This window comes from Lampetra planeri, chromosome 17, assembly GCF_965212315.1.
Source record: "Lampetra planeri chromosome 17, kcLamPlan1.2.h2, whole genome shotgun sequence".
In the NCBI taxonomy this organism is placed as follows: domain Eukaryota; kingdom Metazoa; phylum Chordata; class Hyperoartia; order Petromyzontiformes; family Petromyzontidae; genus Lampetra; species Lampetra planeri.
The window spans coordinates 5,692,279-5,714,393 of record NC_136123.1 but is presented as its reverse complement, the minus strand read 5'-3'; the positions used below and the strand labels follow the sequence as shown (position 1 = coordinate 5,714,393).

The following is a 22,115-nucleotide window of genomic DNA, read 5'->3' as shown; positions in this document are numbered from 1 at the left end:
GACGCACCACGGCGCATCGCGGCCACAAACAACTGCCCTCTCTAACTAAAATCCACCCAAATCTTTCTCCGGCCATTGCCCGGAATGTCGCCTGTTAGAAACGTTTTACTCTGCAGGGCAGTGCCATTTTCCCGGTCTTTCCGGATTTTGGTGGCTGTTTTGAGTGTTTTTCCCTCGCACGATTGCCTTGTCTCCGGCGATTCTCACGTTCCTCTGGCTCGCAAAACATTTGCAAGATAACTCATTGTTAAAATGACAAAATGTATCCCGGAAAGCCTCGCCGAGTCACTACATTGCTGTTGTCCTTCCAATTCCCAGCTCCGATTAGCACGGCTGCGAACATACAAATCGGGACCTTCTTGCAAACGAGTCTTGAAACTCGTCCAAACACCGGTACGCTCCCACTCCAAGCAGACACCCTAGAACAGCCGGCTTCGGGCCACCTTGGGGTCAACTCAGCCTGAAATGAGGTGCCACCTGGAAGCAGCCACTGGGTGAGTTGTCATGGAAAGACGAGGGCTTTGCAAGTGGTCCGTAAGAGGCCGCGTCAGAGACACTGAACCGGCAGCGCTGAGATTCTGGTTTCAAAATCGATCTGCGGCCTCCCGCGATTAAACAACTGCAAGCTCATGGTCTCAGCCAGGCCACCGATAAATGCACACACACACACACCTCGCATATCTATTTGCGTTTCGCTTCATTTGCCTTAGAAGTAGAGTACAACAATGTATGTGTCGTTGTGCTGCCCTCTACTGCCCAACAGACATCGCCGCGGCAGCTGGCAACATGCGCCTGTTCCGTGCGCGTCGGTGGCTCCTCACACACAGCCCGGCGACCCAGGTTCAAACCCGCTTCGCGTCATACTCTTAGTTCTTTCGGTAAAGTCACGTAGGTAAAAAATGAAATTTGTATTAAAAAAAAAACAATAAAATCACGACGTTTCGGAGGCAACACAAGCTTCCGTCTTCAGGTGAAACTGTCGCGTCGACGGTATCTGACCACACCGACTGAATCGCGGATGATGTGGACCCCCGCCGTAAGAACGTGGAATTTCCACCACTGGCTCGGGACAGAGATGATGGGGGCATCACCCAACGGTCGTATAAACACGGCAACACTTTGTGTGTGTGTGTACACATGTAGGGGAGTGGTTGTGCAGTGGTTAGCGCACTTCACTGCTAACCCGGCGAACTGAGCTTAATGCCCGCTGACGGTCAACATCAGTGACGATTATCTGAACCGGTCCAGAGCCTCGCCTAGGTCGACTTAGCCTCAAATTAGTACCTGGTGCGATGTGTAAACATCGCCTCTAAAGGAGACAAAGGCGGCCGGCCGTGGTCTTGGCCACCCACCCCCTCGTGTGCCACAGTGCCGGCCTTCATAGGTGCTATGAAGGCACCTGTCCCAATAGTCCAAGGTTATACGGGGGAGTCTTTCTCTTTGTCGTGAGAACTTGTGCAGTGCCATCACCTGCACCCCCACGCCACGAACATGCGAGCTCTGGACTAAGACAAATGGGAGCAGATGCAAAGTTGAGTTTGCTGCTCCCTGTCCTGTTCTCGGGATCCAGGCTTGAATGAGAAGGAGGAGGGATGAGGACGGAGGAGGGAGGACGGAGAGTGATTGCGGCACGCAAGGTGTGTGGCGATGACGGAGAGGGAACACGGTGAGAGGAGCACACCGCTCCTGTGCGTGTCACTCGCATCTCTGATTCATTACCCCGGCTGATGATGAGTGTGATTGTGTTATAAGCAGGCCACGAAGAAAATCAGCCGCTTCGTCTGGTTCATGGTTGACACAACAACAACAACAACAACAAAAACCGTTGCGCCTGCCTGCTAAGATCGTTACCGTATTCTCTGAATTACGAGACGCTCCGGAAAGTAAGATGCACCCCCATGAATGCGTGTCCGGTGGCTTTAAACTTATACAAATGTGGTCGCGCACACACCGACCGGATTAATAGACGCACCCACAAACTTTTGCTCTTAAAACACATCAAGGGGGGTCAACGCGTCTTATAATCTGGACACTAAGGCGATGGGGTTTTTTGTGCTTTAGCGGTGTCAATGTGTCTGTCTGTCCATCACGGGGAAGGGCGGGGGGGGCGCGATAGCTCTCGGGAGACGTCGTTCAGCGTGGACTAAACTTTCCACTAAAGTTGCGTTGCTGCTCTAAAGGGAGTCGCCGGCTTGGAGAAACTCGGACGCATCAATCAATCGCGAGCTCGAGACGCGATAGAAATCCCGTGCGCCCGGAGCAGGGACCGCCGCGACACCGTTATAATCGAGAACTCATTCGTTGATTTGCTTGATACATTATGCACAAAAATAAGAAACCCCTTCTGCCAATAAAACAGGTGTTAAGATACTCTTAGTTTTTTCGGTAAAGTAAAGTAGGTAAAAAATTGTAATTAAAATAATAAAAAATCACGACGTTTCGGAGGCAACACAAGTCTCCGTCATCAGGTGGGACCGTCACAGCCAGATTTGCTGTATCAAGTGATGTGTTGCCTCCGAAACGTCGTGATTTTTTATTATTTTATTTTTATTAATTTTAATTTCAATTTTTTACCTACGTGACTTTACCGAAAAAACTAAGAGTATGAATCCTTGCAGTCACAAAAGCTTCAAATCTAGGTGTTAAGATGTTCAAACACCAAAATGGAAACCTTTTGCAAGGATTCGTGTGAAGCTTTCACCGGTGAGAGACTCGGCCCTAAAGGAGGTTGTCTCTGGTGTGGGCCAATCAGTTTCAAAGACAATGCATCATCTTAATGATCAGAGGCATCTTCTTGGTTCTTTCGGTAAAGTCACGTAGAAGGGAAATAATAAAATAATAAAAATAAAACACAATAAAATAAAATTCTCACGACGTTTCGGCCACAACACAAGCAGCCGTCCTCAGGTGAAGAACAGGTCTGTCGGAAAGACAGCGTCCCAATGAACACCGCCAAGCTTGGCAGCGTATATTTAAGCTGGGTTAGAGGAGGAGAGGGCTTTGACAAAGGAGTTTACATATCAATAGAGGAATTTAGCATATTTATGGAAAATGCAGATATGGGATTAGTCACTACTTGTGGAATGTGTAGGTGGTGGGGGGGGGGGGTCTCATAGTCATATTATGCTCGTGTATTAAGTAGGATTAGCAGTAATAAAGGGAGGAAGTAGGATTAGCTTTTTTTCATACTTTGATACTGGCAAAAAAATTATCCCGTCTTGATATATCAATTAGTGAATGCGTGCGTGCGCTTCCCGGAACAAACGCATTCATTCTGTTCGTAACATAATCCATGCGCGCGCATTTCTTTTTCTTCCTTGAGTTCTTTGTTGTTGTTGTGGCAGAGTGTCGGATTTTAATTCGCGTGAGCCAAATCCCTTTGCGATGTTTCTTGTTGTTGATAGCTAGCTGGCTGTCAGTTTTTCAATCCCGGGCAATTATTAGCCGAGGCCCCTCGCGAGCCGTCGAGTCCTGTACGCCTTATTGAATTAAACTCCGCTCAGTACTAGTTTTCCCTCCGGCGCCGAAGGTAATGGCAGTAATCGCCTGCTTTGAGAGTAGAGTGTCCCTGCGTTTGTGACAGACAAACAAACCAAGAAGGTGAAGAGATAAAGGAGCAGCCCCGCTATCGCTCTCTCTCGTAGCACTGCTGACGGAAGGGGTCTTCGCTAGAGGGAGCTCGAGACTGGTGTTGTGGAATTCTCTTGCACACTTCTAGGAAGTGCTGGGAGTTACCCACACTTTACCCCACCTCCTACAGCTCCTAGAGGCCGCGACATTCACCACGATCTTTCGAAAAAGAATCGTTCCGGACCGACATGCCTGCTCGCGAACAGCACTTGTCCCAACAGTCTGTTCAGGTGACACTGGTTATCGTTGTCTTCGTATGTGCCCGTATGTTCGCCTGTCATCTGTGTGTGTGTACAGGATGTGCTTGAGTGTGTCTGTGTCTGCCTGTGTGTATTTGTGCCTGTGTGTCTGCGTGTATGTGTCAGTGTGTGCCTGTGTGTGTGTGTGTCTATGCGTACATTTGTGTATGTGTGTAGTGGGCCAACACCAGTGACGAATATCTGTACGGATCCTGGGCCTCCTCTAGGTCGACTCAGCCTCAAATAAGTACCTGGTGTGGTGTGTAAATATTGCCACTCGGGAGACAAAGGCGGCCGGGCGTGGTGCTGCCGGCCACCCACCCCCTCGTGTACCGTTCCAGCCTTCATAGGTGCTCGCTAACAGCACTTGCCCCAACGGTCTGTTAAGGCTATACGGGGGATCTTTGCCTTTACATCTGTGTGTGCGTGCCTCTCTGTGTGTGCATGCCTCTCTGTGTGTGCGTGCCTCTGTGCGCGCGTGCCTCTGTGCGTGTGTCCGTCTGTGCACGTCCGTGTGTGTGTGTGCACGTGGCGAGCGAGCGAGGGAGCGCGTGAATCTTTCGCTCCCCGCGGCGCGCGCCTGGCTGCGAACGCACTCGGGCGCGGGCGGGCAGGGCAGATGGACGCTCGCGTCTCTCCGGCACTCAGCCCCATCAGCCGCGTCTCATCTCCCCCTCCCGTCGTCTCGCGGTTTCTCCAGCCTCTCCGCCACACCTGCATCGCCGCCTCTCCTTCTGAGTCGTCGTCTATCCCACTACAACACCTCTCCATCTCCCTGCACCTCTCCTTCTCTCGTTCCTTCTTAATCTCACCCGTCTACCCATCGCTCTGCCTCTCTCTCTCTCCACTTTCTTACTTTCGCGTTTCTTTCTAACACCGCACTCGCGTTGAGTTGAAACTCTCCCTTACCCTGCCGGCGGCGTCTTAGCACCAGCAGTATAGCCAGTCCATCACACACTCGCGACCTCCTGTCTCTCGCTCTTCACGTCTCGCACGTGTGCGCTCTCTCCAACACGGAGCGGCGCATCTCGCCTCCCGCAGCGAGCGAGAGGTTTAGAGGGAGCGAGCGCGCGTGCGTGAGTGGAACGAGGAGCAGGAGGAGAAAGCGTCCACAAGAGACAGGAGAGAACTCGCCCTCCCGCCGGGCAGCACTGCGAATGAGCAGACGGAGACAGGACAAGGCACAGAGACAAACGCAGAGAGACACACAGAGAAGGAGAGAGATAGAGAGAGCGTTGTGCGCGAGCCCTTGCCCATGGAGGAGAGAGTGCCGACCAGTCCGGGGGCTCTCGGAGGCTCATGGAACCTGAGCCGTCTCGACTTGGCCATCAACGGAAGCTACCCGGGCATGCAGGAGCACATCGTGAGCGCCATCGTCGTCCCCGTCATCTTCTTCGTCATCTTCCTGCTCGGCATCGTGGGCAACTCGCTCGTCATCCTCGTGCTGGTGCGCATCAAGTTCGGCAAGTCGCACAGCATCACCAACGTGTTCGTGCTCACCCTGAGCGTGGCCGACCTCACCTTCCTGTTCTTCTGCGTGCCCTCCGAGGCCACCTACTACTTCCTGCCCGACTGGGTGTTCGGAGCCTTCCTCTGCAAGGGCGTCCCCTACGTCTTCACCGCCTCGATGCTCGTGAGCATCTTCACGCTCGTGGCGATGTCCGTGGACCGCTACATCGCCATCGTGCACGCGCGGCGCGCCGCCGCGGTGCGCTCCGTGCGCCGCGCGCTCGGCGCCGTGAGCGCGCTGTGGCTGCTGTCCCTGGTGCTGGCCGTGCCCAGGGCTCACTACCACACCATCGTGGTGTACAAGGAGCACGGCAACTTCTGCTGGGAGGTGTGGAGCCACAAGAATCTCAAGAGCACCTACAGGGCCGTCATCTTCTCGCTCGGATACCTGCTGCCGCTCGTGCTCATCAGCGCCTGCTATGCACGGGTGGGTTGCGTGCGCGCGCGCGCGTGACTGGTTGGGGGAGCGATGGGGGAGCGGTTAGCGCTTGCGTTGCGCCACGAGACTGGCGACCCGAGTTCGATTCCCGCTCACGGCCAACACTAGTGGCGAATATCTGAACCGTTCACGGGCCTCGCAATAGGTCGCATCAGCCTCAAATGAGTATCTGGTGCGCTTTGTAAAATAATCGCGATTGGGGATACAAAGGCGGCCGGAAGTGGTGCTGGCCACCCACCCCCTCGTGTGCCGTCCCCGCCTTCATAGGTGCATGCTAACAGCACTTTCCCCAACAGTCTATCAAGGCTATATGGGGGATCTTTGTATTTGTTGTGAATGGTGGGCGTCGTTTAGACACCATCGGCACCGGCATGATGAACATCACAATCAGCAGCAGCAGCAGCGTGATGATGATTATCGTCGTCAGTAGCAGCATCGTTAGCAGCAACTGTTTCAGAATCACCAGCATCACCGTCAGTCGTGTTCGATCCACTACTGGATAAAGGATTCCCACGCCGTCGCCAATCCCAGGCGGTCTCGAGTTTCCACTATCAGTGTCGCTCTTGCCCATGAGCCGATCTCATCGCTCCATCTCTCCGCGGTGGTCGTCGTCGCAAGGCGCGTTTCTCTCCTTTTGCTGCCATTCCTTCACTCGTCTCCACCATGGGCCCCCCCCCCCCCCCCCGCCGCTCCTTCCAGCTCCGTGTCCTGCCCAAGCCGACGGCACACTGTTGTTGTTGTTGGTTAACGGTCAATGCGATGTCTCCGCTTTATCCTTAATCCCCCTTTTCCCCACGTGCTCCTCTTCCTGTCGCTCAATGTGTCATTCCGCTGCATCTCTCGCGCCGTGTTTCTTTGCGCACTTTTCGCCCTCTTGTTCCGTTTGCGTGCCAGGTGGTCCGCGATTTTGACGCGTATGTCATGGCTCACCGAGCGACTCAAGTAGCCCCACACTTGTCCGGTACAATCCTCTCAGTCTCAAGACTATTTGGCAGGAGGGTCCTAGATGCGCGCTAGGACCCTCCTGCAAAATCGCCGGGTGCGCAGAGTATTCGGGGTAGTCCCGTGCGTACGAGGCGAATCGCGCTGAAACCCCGACATGGGCGAGGCAGAAGCCTGCTTCTTGTTCCGCTTTAACTTGTCCACCTCGTTGGGAATGATCAGATACGTGGTCATCTTAACGTGATACACCAACCCCGCCTCCGAAGCGCTGCATTACAAGCGTTCGCTGTAACAGCACAGCGCGTTTTTGCTGCAGCATCGATACGGTGTCTCAACGGGCTTTCGCGCGGTTTAATAAAGGGACGTTAATCCATCAACAAATCAATATTATATTTATTTATTTAAGCCCAGGTTCCGCGGGTGGGACTTGAGGCCGGCTGATTGGATTATGATAAACGCGAATTGTTTACGAGAACAGCTGAAGTGACCAAATCACCCTGGAACGCGCTCGATCACTTTCACAAATCACTCGCCATCGGCCGTCGACCCGTGGCCGAGAATCGAACTTAGGTTGCGATGGTCGGAGCGCACTGCGCTAACCACTGCGCCACCCCTCCCTCCTACCAATGCAACATTTAGTAATACGAATCGATTAATCGACGTTTGATTGATAATTCGACGCATCTTTACATCATCGAATGCGCCGGAAGGATAATTATGGTATTGGGACAAGGACATAATACGCTTTGGTGGGTGGGGGGAGGCAACTGTAACAGCAGAGAGAGAGGAGGGGGGGTGGAGCGTAACGATATTAATCTATGGAGGTGCAGCATATGGCTTGCCCCCCCCCCCCACCTGTTCGAACGCTATCATGCGTGTTGCAGGACCTCACTGCCTGCACCACCACCACCATCTCCACACGCCCTGTGCACAACTGCCAGCGTCAGCGGTAACCCACGCAGCGCGCGCGCAGAGCGCCACGGGGGGCGGCGTCTTTAGAGTGCTGCCCGTGCAGCCGTTTGGCTCTCGAGTGCGCAGGCGGTGCAACTGCACCGGGGAGACTAATAATTCCACTACGACTATCACTTCCGCTGCTGCGCCTGTACAGATCTCTGTCTGGGTGAGAGAGGGCCTCTTAGCGCCAGCGTGGAAACAACTGTCCGTACTTAATTTGGAGCTTTCGTGACTGCAGGAATTATGCTTTGGTTCTTTCGGTAAAGTCACGTATAAAGATAAAATAATAAATTAAATTAAATACTAGCATACGACGTTTCGATTGCAACACAAGCAATCATCATCAGGTATAAATTAAATAGAAACACAAATCTAGTATACTTAGAAATGTAATGTAATACAACAGAGAGTCGGGTAACATAACAGTCAACACCCGATCTGGTTGATTACGTTCTTCCTGAGAATGCTAAAATTTGAGAGAGAGATAAAACACAGAACCAGAAACATATAGACAGACATATAAGCAGACAGATATCACAGAGATACATAGAGAGAGCACAAACATATGAACACAGAAGATATGTCCGTATTTCTAGATTTGAAGCTTTCGTGACTGCAAGGATTCATATTCTTAGGTTTTTTCGGTAAAGTCACGTAGGTAAAAAAATTAAAATTAATAAAAGTAAAATAAAATAAAAATCACGACGTTTCGGAGGCAACACAAGCTTCCGTCTTCACGTGGAACCGTCACAGCCACGACAGCTGTATCAAGTAAATGAGAGATTACAAGAGCTACCACTCCGTATATATAATAGTTGAAGAGGGGAAGGGCCAAGTACTTCACCATCGTGCACTGGACGTTGCCGCACCGCCATCGTGATGTTGCCCATCACGTAGCCCCAGCTGTTGTGCGCGTGGCGGTCGCCCATTCGAGCACGACCCAGGCTCTCGATACCCCGCTTAGCCTCGGAGATCCGACGGTCGAGATCGCGCGCATTTGGTCATAGGCGAATCCTTGACGTTGAACTGTCTGGAGCGGGCAAAACATACGGACGACAGAACGAACTTGCCTGCGTTGAAGCCGCATTGCCTGACACGGCACGGTGATGTCACGCTGGGTGTAGAGACAGAGAAATGAGTCAGGCTGTGTGATGATGATGGTGGTGTGACTGCTGCTCCTGCTGCTGCTTCTGATGATGATGGTGGTGGTGGTGGTGTATCTGCTGCTGCTGCTTCTGATGATAATGGTGGTGTAACTGGTGTAACTGCTGCTCCTGCTGCTGCTTCTGATGATGATGATAATGGCGTTCATCTTATGTTCACACTTTAAAATGCTTTGTTTTTTTGTTTAATGCCAATAAGAAACACTGCCAGCAGCAGTACGGTGATGATTGTTATTTCGTGTAATTAGTGGTGGTTATTGTTAATTGGTGATAATGTTTAATTAGTGGTTGTTATTGTTTAATTGGTGGTGGTTATTCGTGGTGGTGGTGGTGGTGGTGATGTTTAATTGGTGGTGCTGGTGCCATATTGAGACCGGATAAATCCTCGTGTGAGCATCTGTCAGGTTGTTGCTCGCGTTCAGCCGACCGCCCACACTGCTGGAACGAGCAGTCTCCAGACACCCGCCTCAGCAGCTCTCTGCACGAACCCCATTGCACGCACCCCCTGCACACACCCTCCTGCACGCACCCTCCTGCACACACCTATTGCACCCACTCCCTGCACCCACTCCCTGCACCCACTCCCTGCACCCACCTCCTACACCCACCCCCTGCACCCACCCTCCTGCACACACCCTCCTGCACCCACCCCCTGCACCCACCTCCTGCACCGACCAATTGCACCCACCTCCTGCACCCACCCCCTGCACCCACCTCCTGCACCCACTCCCTGCACCCACTCCCTGCACCCACCCCCTGCACCCACTCCCTGCACCCACCCCCTGCACCCACCCCCTGCACCCACCCCCTGCACACACCCCCTGCACCCACCCCCTGCACCCACCCTTCTGCACCCACCCCCTACACCCACCCCCTGCACCCACCCATTGCACCCACTCCCTGCACCCACCCACTACACCCACCCACTGCACCCACCCCCTGCACCCACTCCCTGCACCCACCCCCTGCACCCACCCCCTGCACCCACCCCCTGCACCCACCCATTGTACCCACTCCCTGCACCCACCCCCTGCACCCACCCATTGCACCCACTCCCTGCACCCACCCACTACACCCACCCCCTGCACCCACCCCCTGAACCCACTCCCTGCACCCACCCCCTGCACCCACTCCCTGCACCCACCCCCTGCACCCACCCCCTGCACCCACCCCCTGCACCCACCCCCTGCACCCACTCCCTGCACCCACCCCCTGCACCCACCCCCTGCACCCACCTCCTGCACCCACTCCCTGCACCCACCCCCTGCACCCACCCCCTGCACCCACCCCCTGCACCCACTCCCCGCACCCACCTCCTGCATCCACTCCCTGCACCCACTCCCTGCACCCACCCCCTGCACCCACCTCCTGCACCCACTCCCTGCACCCACCCCCTGCACCCACCCCCTGCACCCACCCCCTGCACCCACCCCCTGCACCCACTCCCTGCACCAACCCCCTGCACCCACCCCCTGCACCCACCCCCTGCATCCACCCCCTGCACCCACCTCCTGCACCCACTCCCTGCACCCACCCCCTGCACCCACCCCCTGCACCCACCCCCTGCACCCACCCCCTGCACCCACCCCCTTCACCCACCCCCTGCACCCACCTTCTGCACCCACCCCCTGCACCCACCTCCTGCACCCACCCCCTGCACCCACCCCCTGCACCCACCTTCTGCACCCACCCCCTGCACCCACCTCCTGCACCCACCCCCTGCACCCACCCCCTGCACCCACCTTCTGCACCCACCCCCTGCACCCACCTCCTGCACCCACCCCCTGCACCCACCCCCTGCACCCACCTCCTGCACCCACCTCCTGCACCCACTCCCTGCACCCACTCTCTGCACCAACCCCCTGCACCCACCCCCTGCACCCACTCCCTGCACCCACTCGCTGCACCCACCCCCTGCACCCACCCCCTGCACCCACCCCCTTGCACCCACCTGCCATTGAAGGCATCATTGATACGAGTTAGTAGAATGTTTGAATGGAGCAAGGTTACAAGAGCTTGAGAAAAGGAGACGACGGGAGCCAATTCCGTAGATGAGCAGTGTGGGAAAAGAATCCGAAAGAGAAGGGGTTTCACCTGCAGTGTGGTGGTTGACCACAGCGTGGGGTGACGTGAAAAAGACATCAAAATAGAGATGCGGAGCTCATCGGATTCCTCCGGTAAAAATAGAGATTCTGATTGTGGCAGCGACGTGGGTTCGTGCGGTCACGTCGTCTTCCGGCACGGGCCGCCCCGGGTACTGCCACGCGGTGTAATGACCGTGACAATACGACACGCCATCTGCTTCACGGTGGACTTTAAAGATCCCGTGACTTCATTCGCAAGGGGAGGCCCATTGCGTGCCAGCATCAGGGTCACATATTCGGCAAACTTCCAAAATTGCACCGCAAATTATATTCTATTGGAACTATGCACCGCAATAATCGCCCCCACCGTTACTGGCAGACTCATGCCTCTCAGGTCACCTGCAAATGAGATTCATCCTGGTATCCTTGAGTTCGCACCTGGATAAACGTAATCAAAATTAACTTGCTTGGAGGAACAATGCACCCCCCCCCGAACCCACCACCATTGTTATGATGCAGCGCATCTCTCTCGTCTCCTCTCTCCGTCTCTCTGTCTCCTTCTCCTCGTATCCCCCACAGGTGGTCTCCCACGTGCACAGAAAGATCCAAAACACATCAAAAAAATCCATCATGTCCAAGAGAAAGGTACGGCTCTTCTGTTGATGTGTCGCTCATTGTGTCGACGGAAGGCGTGCGCTCAACATATTGAAATTAGAATGCACACAAAGAGAATAATGACAATTATACCTGAGCCCAAACCACCAATTACGGGGATTACTCCTAAATCATCCAATCAGTACAAGAAATCGGCCTAAAGAGTCGTACATTAAAATCATTTTCATCGGCAGAATACGAGGATGTCAGTCCATCCATCGCCAACATCATTGGGTCACATTCGACTCTGTTGCGAATAAAATGTACTTGAAAATCAATGCTATTACAAATACGCTGTCAGGAGGTAGGGCATTTCCGAAGATAGGCGTGGGGGTAATGGTGGCGTTACGATCGTGGCAATCTGATCTTGCGCGGGGAGTGAAACGTCCCTGTTGGGACTAGCCTGCGGAACGTGACAACGCCATTCGTTTAACTTCTGCACGAGGGCCATCGAGGCCCTGCCACAGTGGTGTAATGGTTACCCCACGCCGGACGACACCCGGCCTTGTTGTATGTTAGCAGGAGGCAAGCTGCTGTGCACAGTGCGTAGGTCACACCGCGCAGGTGGTTCGCTTGCCACCCCTCTGAATTTCAGAGCGAACGTGAGGGGGCCTAATGCTACCACGGTGGTGTAGCGGCGAACGAACTGGGCTTGCAATCCAGAGGTAGCCAGCCAAATCCACCGCCCGCCGCCGCCCGCAAGAATAGTTGAAACAATCGTGCGAGCTCTTCAAAACAAATCTCGCTGCCTCTGCCCATCCAGCAGTATTGAGCTGATTTGATGTGTTACCGCCTTGTTTAGCCAGTTTCCCTCGGCTATGTTACACGGGAGATTCGCGGTGCGTGCACACAGCGGCAGCAGCAAAAACACATCAACGGTGCAGAGAACGAGTACAGCAGGGTCCTTTGGGAAAGTATAAAAAATAGGTTCACCACAAGTTAATTGATCGACAGTACCGCGTGCGATGGGGTAAAGTGTGGGTGCTTCCACCTCTTCCAAGATGTCTGGCCTGTGTGGGAAAGTGTATGTAAACAGTGTTCACCACTGTGCAGAATATTGGAAAATGACGAGATAGGTTGGACAGGAGACACGACGAAGAGGACTGCAGGCGCTCTGCAGAGCTCCCTCGAGTGAAGGGCCCCCTTCTGCCAGCAGTGGTGTGAAGGGGCAATTGCAGGGCTGCTCCTTTACCCACCCTCGCAGAGGATGTAACGGTGCGAGTGACCTGCAGCCTCGTTCACGACCCAGTCCACGTCTTTTCTTTGTTTACCTCACCACCTGACTTGGACACACGTGACGATTTGGACACGTACGCAAGTGTGGATCAATATCACCTGGACTTTTGTTTAACTCTAACATTTTCGAGTTTATTTCGTGTCCACCAGTTGAGAACTCAAGAGACCAGGACAAGAGTCATATTTCGCGAGAGAGATATGGGTCTTTAGTCTGCCAGTAGGGGGCGATTATTGCTGCTGTGGAGTTCACATTGAGGAATTAGTTTTTATAAAATACATACCGGGCCCTTGGCTTACCGAAATAAGACGCGTGCGAAGGTAGCGCAGACATTTCTACCACCCCATGATGTTCATTAGCATAGTAAAGATATTCGGCCACGGGTTTTTTGGGGGGGTCTGTGTAGGAGGTTAGAGGACATGCAGAGCTCATCAGTTAGGCCATAAGGTCCCTGGTTCGGTCCTGTCACAATGAGCCTTGATTTGACTTTCAAGGGTAAAAATTACCTAAACATACCTTATACAATCACAGTTCTGATATAAGTATCAGACGTGTATACTTTATTACACTGGTTGGAGGAAGACAACGGCTGCTTCTGATACAAACACACTACTGATGATATAAACCACTTATTTGGTGAAGCTGCTGCATTGTCAGTGGTGCATAAAGCACAAATAGCAACAACAACAACAACACAATGAATAACACTGTGGCCTTAAAATGGAAATTATGTACTAAGTGACGTTTCGGGCAATGGCACTTCTTCATGTGAAGAACGGCCATAAGCACAGCTGGCCTTGTTCACAAAGCGTGTGCTTGTATTATCCAGCTTCTTCTCTATTACATTGCTTTAAAAATGTACATTAAGGTTTCGTGAAAGTAAATCTATATTTCGAATATGTATATATCCCTTACTGCTGCACTCTGTCCAGTGCGCAATGTTTTAAGTTCGCGTGCTTAACCCGTGCGTGTAAAAGTAGAAAGTTATATTCAGAGATTCAGAGGCGAGCCTGAACCGACGCCAACATTTGCCCGAGCTCCGGGGCCCTACATTGGGATGTTTGGCAGACTCCGTTAGTGTGGGACGAACACCGGAGCATTTCGGAGAAGGCACACGCATGTTGACAAGACGACGCGACAAGCCATCCGTATAGAACAGACGGGAGATTAGTCCGCACTTTGCAGTGCTGGCTTCTCCTGGCGAGCCAGGGTATAGCAACCACGACGCCCTCGGGGAAGGGAGCTTTGCAACATTTGTGTGATCCACCGAACCTTGCCTCCACGGTGCTGCCCGGCAACTGAGTGGCCCTGGGCTGTCAGACAAAGCTGCTGACGTGGGACTCTTCTGAGCCCTGCCGTGTGTTCCACGAATGATTGTTTTTAAATAATCCCAGTTGCCGAGCGCAGGGCCCAAAGGCCCACAATTCCAAGGGGACCAGCAACAAACAGCACTATCACAAGGTGAACAGTCTACGCGTTAACATGTTTATTCGATTGAGCGAAGGTGATTCGAAGACCTTGGCAAAAAGAGACGAATGGGAGAGATCTCCAAAGTGGATCGGTGTGAAAGAAGAAGCGGAAATGCAATTGTTGTGACCCACAGTAGTAGTAGTAGTGGTGGTGTGGTTCATAGGTCAATGTGCCAACCACTGAACCAGTGCTGAACCACACCTCCAATTGGCACGGTTGGCTACGTACGGTGCGAACAAAATTCAACATACACACAGTGCGGATGAGACGAAACAGTCAGTGCGGTAGACCGAGTGGAGGAATCATCGAGTGAAGCGACAGGGAGGCGGCTGCCTCGGGTACCATCGCGCAAACTCACACCGCCGTTGCCATGGCGCCGGTTGCCGTAGCGACGGCCATTCTCAACAGCGTCGCGTCGTCATGACAATTAGCCACTCAGAAGGGGGCTCATTAAAATGCCACTTCAACTTGCAGCCGTCCATAAAACCAATTTGATTATTTTCAATTTCACATTGAGCACTTGCGCACCGTTCAATTAACTCAAACTGTCCATACTTGGAATGGGAATCTTAATGGAACTCAGGCCGCAATCCTGCTTTGTCAACAACAAACGCAAAATGGTAATTTAGAATTTCGGGTGGAGGCTCGCCGTTTGCGTTGTCACGTTGACCGGTTGCCACGGTGAGATTGTGGTGACACTGAATTATTTTATCACGCTTTCTGAGCACAGGGCCCAAACACCGCAACAACAACAACAAACGCCAAACGGCCAGCCACAAACGCTGTAAAACAAAAACTAAACTATATACTCTTTGGTTCATCTTCTTGGTTCTTTCCGTAAAGTCATGTCGATTTAAACAATAAAATACAATTTTCACGACGCTTCGGCCACAACGCAAGCAGCCGTCCTCAGGTGAAGAACAGGGCTGTCGGAAAGACATTCGGACGCTGTCTTTCCGACAGCCCTGTTCTTCACCTGAGGACGGCTGCTTGCGTTGTGGCCGAAACGTCGTGAGAATTTTATTTTATTATGTTTTATTTTTATTATTTATTATTTCCCTTCTACGTGACTTTACCGAAAGAACCAAGAAGATGAATCCCTGCAGTCACGAAAGCTTTAAATCGAAATTTACTCTTTGGTTCTTTCGGTAAAGTCACGTCGATAAAAAAATAACTAATAGATCATTAGTTATTAAAGAACCAAAGAGTATGAATTCCTGCAGTCACGAAAGCTTCAAATCAAGATTAAAATAAACTAGATTTGAAGCTTTCGTGACTGCAAGGATTCAAAATCTTTGGTTTCTTCGGTAACGTCACGTAGGTAAAACATGAAATTAAAATAAATAAAAACAACTAATTTAAATCACGACGTTTCGGGTGCAACACAAGCGTCCTTCTTCAGGTGGGGACACCGTACCGAAAAAAACAAAGAGTATAAAACTAAACTGTTTACTTTACTTTACCAGGTAAGGCCCACACTGAGCTTTGTAGCTCTTTTTAAATCCTTTTTATTAAGTTCACTTGCTTGCGCGCTTGCGCGCTTACGACCGTGCAAATCTTTCGGTCGTTTTTTAACCCACTTCCCGTGATCCAATCGAGCTGACATTTTGCACACAGACTCGTTGTGCGTGACAATTTATTTTCGTGAAAAAAAAATTCCTAAATTTTCCACTTTTTAGGAAAAAAATGTTTAATATTTAATTTAAAATACCAATGTGATAAAAATGAAACTCTTACTCAAGAAAAACAGAAATGAATAATAAAATAAAACCGATGCCACGCATATAAAGGATTTATAGTTAAAACCTTTGTTTTTACGGGTTAATTTTTTTAGTAGCGAACTGACCACAGATGATTGCTCAAAAAAGTGGCTCATGGTGTGAACATTCATTGCAGCCCAATAATCTCAACACATGTTTCTAACTGTGGAGGGGGGAAACCGGAGGAGCCAGAGAAAAATCCACGCGACCACGGGGGAGGACATGCAAACTCCAAATACACAGAAGTCGGGATCGAACCCACAACCAACTGTATACCAGAACGAGGCAGTCAACATCTCGTCAACGCGGCATCCATATGCACACCCCACACACATGCACACAGATAAGAGTTAATACGTTTCCTGAATCGAGCAAGGTTTTTGTTGTAAGAGATTAGCCAAGAGCAGAGATGACAGAGGGAGAGTCTGAAGTGGAGCTGTGTGAGGAAAGGAGCAGAGAGAGAAGTGTTTTGACCTGCAGTGTGGTGAATGAGTGGGTGAGTGAGTGGGTCGATGAATGAGTAGGTGGGTGGGTGAGTGGGTGAGTGAATTATTGGGTGGGTGGGTAAATGAGTGAGTGGGTAGGTAGGTAGGTGGGTGAGTGAGTGATTGGGTAATAGGGTGGGTTGGTGAGTGATTGGGTGGGTTAGTGAGTGCGTCTATGAATGAGTGAGTGGGCGAGTGGGTGAGTGAGTGATTGGGTGGGTGGGTGGGTGAGTGACTGAGTCGGTCGGTCGGTGGCTGAGTGATTGCGTGGGTGTGTGAGTAATTGGGTAGGTGGATGGATGAGTGATTTGGTGGGTGGGTGAGTGCAGTGTGGTTGTTGGGCACAGTATAGATAGGACGAAACAGTCGGTCGTCCTAAACATGGATGGAGGAATCGGTGGGTGAAGTTCAATGGAGTGGTAACCATAGTAACAGCGACAGAAGGGTAGCAATGAGGTGCATCTCCGCTGGTGAGCGAGTCACAATGGAGTCCTCCACACTGGAGCAGCTGCTGCTGCGGCTGCTGCCACTCCAATACTCTCCATGTCGAGGAACGCATCCTCGGCTCTCCCTGTATCCATGATTAAACTCAGCTGAAGTTGCTTTCTGCGAGACTAAAATGACTTGCTGCTGTCTTGTCACGTGCTGTCCATATTTATTTATTTTTAGCCCAAAATTATTTTACGTCTCAGACTTACAATGAACATCTACGGCCTTGTTATCGTCTACTGCTCGCCTGGGCATTATTTGACCATACTTCACTGAGCTGGACAGTGAAGGGCTCCATCTTCTTGGTTCTTTCGGTAAAGTCACGTAGAATGGAAATAATAAAATAATAAAAATAAAACCTAATAAAATAATTCTCACGACGTTTCGGCCACAACGCAAGCAGCCGTCCTCAGGTGAAGAACAGGTCTGTCAGAAAGACAGCGTCTGAATGAACACCACCAGGCTTGGCAGCGTATATTTAAGCTGGGTTGGAGAGGGAAGAGCGCCTTGACAAAGGAATTTGCATATCAAGAGGAATTTAGCATATTTATGGGAAATGCTGCTTGCGCTGTGGCCGAAACGTCGTGAGAATTATTTTATTATGTTTTATTTTTATCATTTTATTATTTCCATTCTACGTGACTTTACCGAAAGAACCAAGAAGATGAATCCCTGCAGTCACGAAAGCTTTAAATCGAAAAGTGAAGGGCTCGTCAACGTCTGAAGAGAGATCCAGGACCGCTTCAGATATCGCACCGCCACTGTGATGTTAGCCACGACAAGAGATGTAACTCTGGTCACGGAGTTCATAAGGTGGTATGCTAACCTCTGCGCAACCACCACCACTTCTTGGGCTATTACTTGGTCTTAAATAAAATAATTGTGTCGTATTGATCTCTGCTTGAGCCATCAACCCTGCCTCCGAAGCACTGGATTGCAAGTGCTTGTCAATGCTCCCATGCCCGGCACAGTGAAAATACATTTACTTGATGTGACGGTGGTCGTCTAATCTGCGACTCAACATCATCGTCTGTGTTTCCATTGAAGTGGCTGAGCCACCGAGCTGCGATGCACACCTAGAATTAGTCAGGAGTTCCGCGGTTACCTTTTACGCGTGGAAACTCATTTCCGTTACACATGCTCATGAAGACCCATCGATCTGCGTTCGGTAGCAATTTCCACGGCAGGCACAGAGCTGTAAACACGTTAATTGCAGTTCCCAAACACTCGTGTTAGTGGGAAACCACTTTGAATTTTGACTTTTGACAGCTCACCACGGAACATCTCTCATGGCAGTCTTTGTCAGCACAAGGTGGGCATGCTGGACATCTGTGTGCATCTCCGATTAGCACGGTTGGCTACATGTGGTAAGAAAGAAGTTTAACATGCGTATGTACAAAAAGTGTCACATCTCATCGGGTTTCTCCAGGATACATAAAGATTCAGATTTTCCCACAAACCTAAATATTTGACGTTTCTTTCCATTGCCCTTTTTACACTTTTTATTTTATTTCTGACCATTCACAGCCTTTTGTCAGTCGTGGGGGTTTGTTTGACCATACTTGACCATGCTTGGTCAGTGCCGGTAGATGAAGGGAGAATTTAACGTCAGGTCGTCGGGTTCATAGGTCAATGCGCCAACCACTGAGCCAGTGCTGAACCGCACCTCCCATCAGCACGGTTGGTTACGTACGGTGCAAAAGAAGTTCAACATGCATACATGAACCCTCTTTTTTAACCCTTTCCACCTAAGGTTGAAAGCGCCAATGCATTAACTCTGTCTGCCCATCTGTGACGGGGGAGAGTAGGAGGCGGGTCACGATAACGCTCGTGGAGGCGATCCAATTACAACAAAATATGACCGTCGAGTTATTTTGCGGCTTAGGCATTTGACCTGTCGAGAACCAGGCATTAAAGGGGCCGGCCAATCTCGGTGAACAAACCCCGGCGTTAATTAACACCGGACTCAAGGCCCCTTGACGATGGCACCACGCGCCGTCGTCTGTTATGACGAACAACGCAAACGAGCCGGTACAGGTCAAGGTGAAAATCCATCGATGTTGGAATCGAATTTCCACCCTCGTGGCCAGCTTGTCAGCCTGCCAGCCACGTGACCCATCCAACCACCTCCCTTACCCTCTAACTCAGTTGTACCTGCCTTGGTGGTGGGGATGTTGTGGCGGCCGTCGTGTGACCGAGTGGTAGAGATTCGCAGGTTCCATCCCGGTGGCTGCCCTGGATAACATCGGCCAGTGTCTTAACCAGAAATATGCACGGTCTGCTTGGAAACAACCACTTCGCAATGCCTTCACCCCGCTGGCAGACTCGTGCCCATTTGCAAGCCGTTCACCTTGTGCAACAAAGGGACAGCTACCACTGGGGGCCCCCCTTGGCTCGACTGCAACAACGGTTTTGGAACGGCTGAACTGACATTTGACATATTCTTAGGTTTTTTCCGTAAAGTCACGTAGGTAAAAAATAAAAAAAAAAAATAAAGTAAAATAAAAATCACGAAGTTTCGGAGGCAACACAAGCTTCCATCTTCAGGTGGAACCGTCACAGTGATACAGCTATCAAGTGATACAGCTATCGTGCTGTGAGTGTTCCACCTGAAGACGGAAGCTTGTGTTGCCTCCGAAACGTCGTGATTTTAATTTTATTTTTATTTTATTTTACTTTTATTAATTTTAATTTTTCACCTACGTGACTTTACCGAAAAACCTAAGAATATGAATCCTTGCAGTCACGAAAGCTTCAAATCTAGAATGACATTTGACAATAGGCGCTTTGACTTGCTGAGGCGTTTAAACACCACCGCCAACTCAAATCCTTGGATCCTTACAGAGAGACCCATGAACTCATAGATTCACATGGTTCGCAGACTTACGCAGAGACCCATAGTTGTGTATGCCGGGTGCTGCAATAGAACAACTGCCACTCGGGGGAGTGCCCGCTTGGTTAAACCGCAGTCGGACATTCGAATGGCTTGAGATATAAGGTGCTCTGAGTTGCTAAGTCATTATTTAAGCGCCCGTTAAATACAACTCCTAAACATTGAATTCCTTTATCCCAGGGGTGGGCAACCTTTTATTCTGCCAAGGGCCATTTGGATATTTATAACATCATTCGCGGGCCATACAAAATTATCAACTTAAAAATTAGCCTGTCATATTTGGGTCAAACATTGAATTAACTCACCCCTAATGCGATGGCTGGAACTGCTTCTATTTGGCGAGGCGTGTGATGTTAGCTGGCATTCATGATGTTGCTACTCGCAACTGCTTTTCCAGGTTTGCTCCTAGAGATTTATTGAATTTCGAGTCCCGCCTGCGGTTGCCTCGGCAGGGCCACACCAGATGCGTTTGCGGGCCGGACGTTCCCCACCCCTGCTTAATCCTGACCCCCACCCCGATACTCCCCCCCCACCCCCCCTCCCCCCCCCCCCCCCGCATCTCCGTCACAGACGGCGAAGACGGTGCTCGTGCTGGTCGTGGTGTTCCTCGTGTCGTGGCTGCCGCACCACGTCATCCTCCTGTGGGTCGAGTTCGGCTCCTTCCCGCTCACGAACGCCTCCTTCGCCTTCCGCATCGTGGCCCACTGCCTCTCGTACGGCAACTCGTGCGTCAACCCCTTCATCTACGGCTTCCTGTCGCAGAACTTTCGCGAGGCCTACCGCCAGCTGCTGCGCTGTGAGGGCCGCGCGGTCGGCGGCGGTGGAGGAGGAGGAGGAGGCGGTGGCGGCGGAGGAGTCATCGGAGGGGTCGGAGGCGTACCGCGCGTGTCCGTGACGGCGCGCTCCGTGCACTACCGCAACGAGCACACGTCCGGGGGAACGCTGTCACTCACCTGCCTCTAGACCCCCCCACCCGCCCGCCCGCCCGCCCGCCACCGCTCAGCTCCACTGATATCCCCACCGCCACCCTCTCCCCCTCCACTTCACACCCCCACCGTGTATCAGCTGCCATCGTGAAAGTGGCTGCGGTGGCCGAATGAACGCGGGCAGAATTAACAAATTGCGATTGGGGAGGGGGGGGGGTTGTTTTTCTTCAGCTCGGGTTGTGACTGCGTTGTTCGTCTCTTCTTTGGTCACTTTCCCACTGGTCTCACGATGGCGCTGTCAGTGCTACCGATGTGAGACGGATCGAACGCTCGGTGCGTGCGTTCGAGAATGGCACCGTGGAATGAGACATTGTAGAACTGCTTCTGGAAATCCTCACAAGTGACCTTTCTTTTAAACAATCTCTGCTACCACAGCAACGTCAGTCACGTGGCAATCAAACTGACATTAAATTGTCAGTGCCGGGCGTTGAGCCAAATTAGGTAAAACAAAATCAAACATAACGTGATGTGTTTGTTTGTGAAGTCATTGGTGACCAGCCTTTAGACCACCATCTCACTACACTCGTGACCCCATTTTAATCACGGATAGCTGAAACCCGGATTCACACCCTAAGATCTCAGCGGTATCCTCTGAACATTCTCTCTCACTCCTGAAGGTTGCTCTTGGGACGGACTTGGCCCAGACATTGGGATGTGTAATTGTGTTTCAGTTGCCGTCGGTGTCCCGACTTGATGCGGCAGGATCATTGAACGCCTCCACTTTCAAGAGTATGGAACAAAAGCTGGAAAGTGTTCAGGGAAGCATGGAGGGGATACGTGCCTGGAAATACTCCGAGGGACAGGAAGAGAAACACATGCATTCGACAATATACGGAGGTGTATCAGCACGGTTGGCTACGTACGTTGCGAAAGAAGTTCAACATATGTAGTGATGCACTTCACAGACAATAGAATGGGAGGCACTCTGTTGATCAAGGCCCTCTCAGGCACAGGGAATAACTATGCTGGGCAAGGGCAGCAACATGCTGCCTGAGCAACAACGCTGAAGATCTTCTTGGTTCTTTCGGTAAAGTCACGTAGAAGGGAAGTAATAAATTATATTATATTATTTTTTTATTATTTTATTACTTCCCTTCTACGTGACTTTACCGAAAGAACCAAGAAGATGAATCCCTGCAGTCACGAAAGCTGTAAATCGAAATTTTACGCTGAAGATGATGACG

General features: G+C 51.4%; 1 protein-coding gene across 1 annotated transcript; it reads left to right on the top strand.

The window, feature by feature from the left end:
- The first annotated feature begins 5,124 nt into the window (after positions 1-5,124).
- Positions 5,125-20,908, top strand: LOC144723419 (galanin receptor type 1-like). Its single transcript, XM_078602193.1, has 3 exons — positions 5,125-5,805; positions 11,540-11,605; positions 20,516-20,908. Exons 1-3 carry the CDS (start codon positions 5,125-5,127, stop codon positions 20,906-20,908), a joined length of 1,140 nt encoding a protein of 379 aa, XP_078458319.1.
- The last annotated feature ends 1,207 nt before the right edge of the window (positions 20,909-22,115 follow it).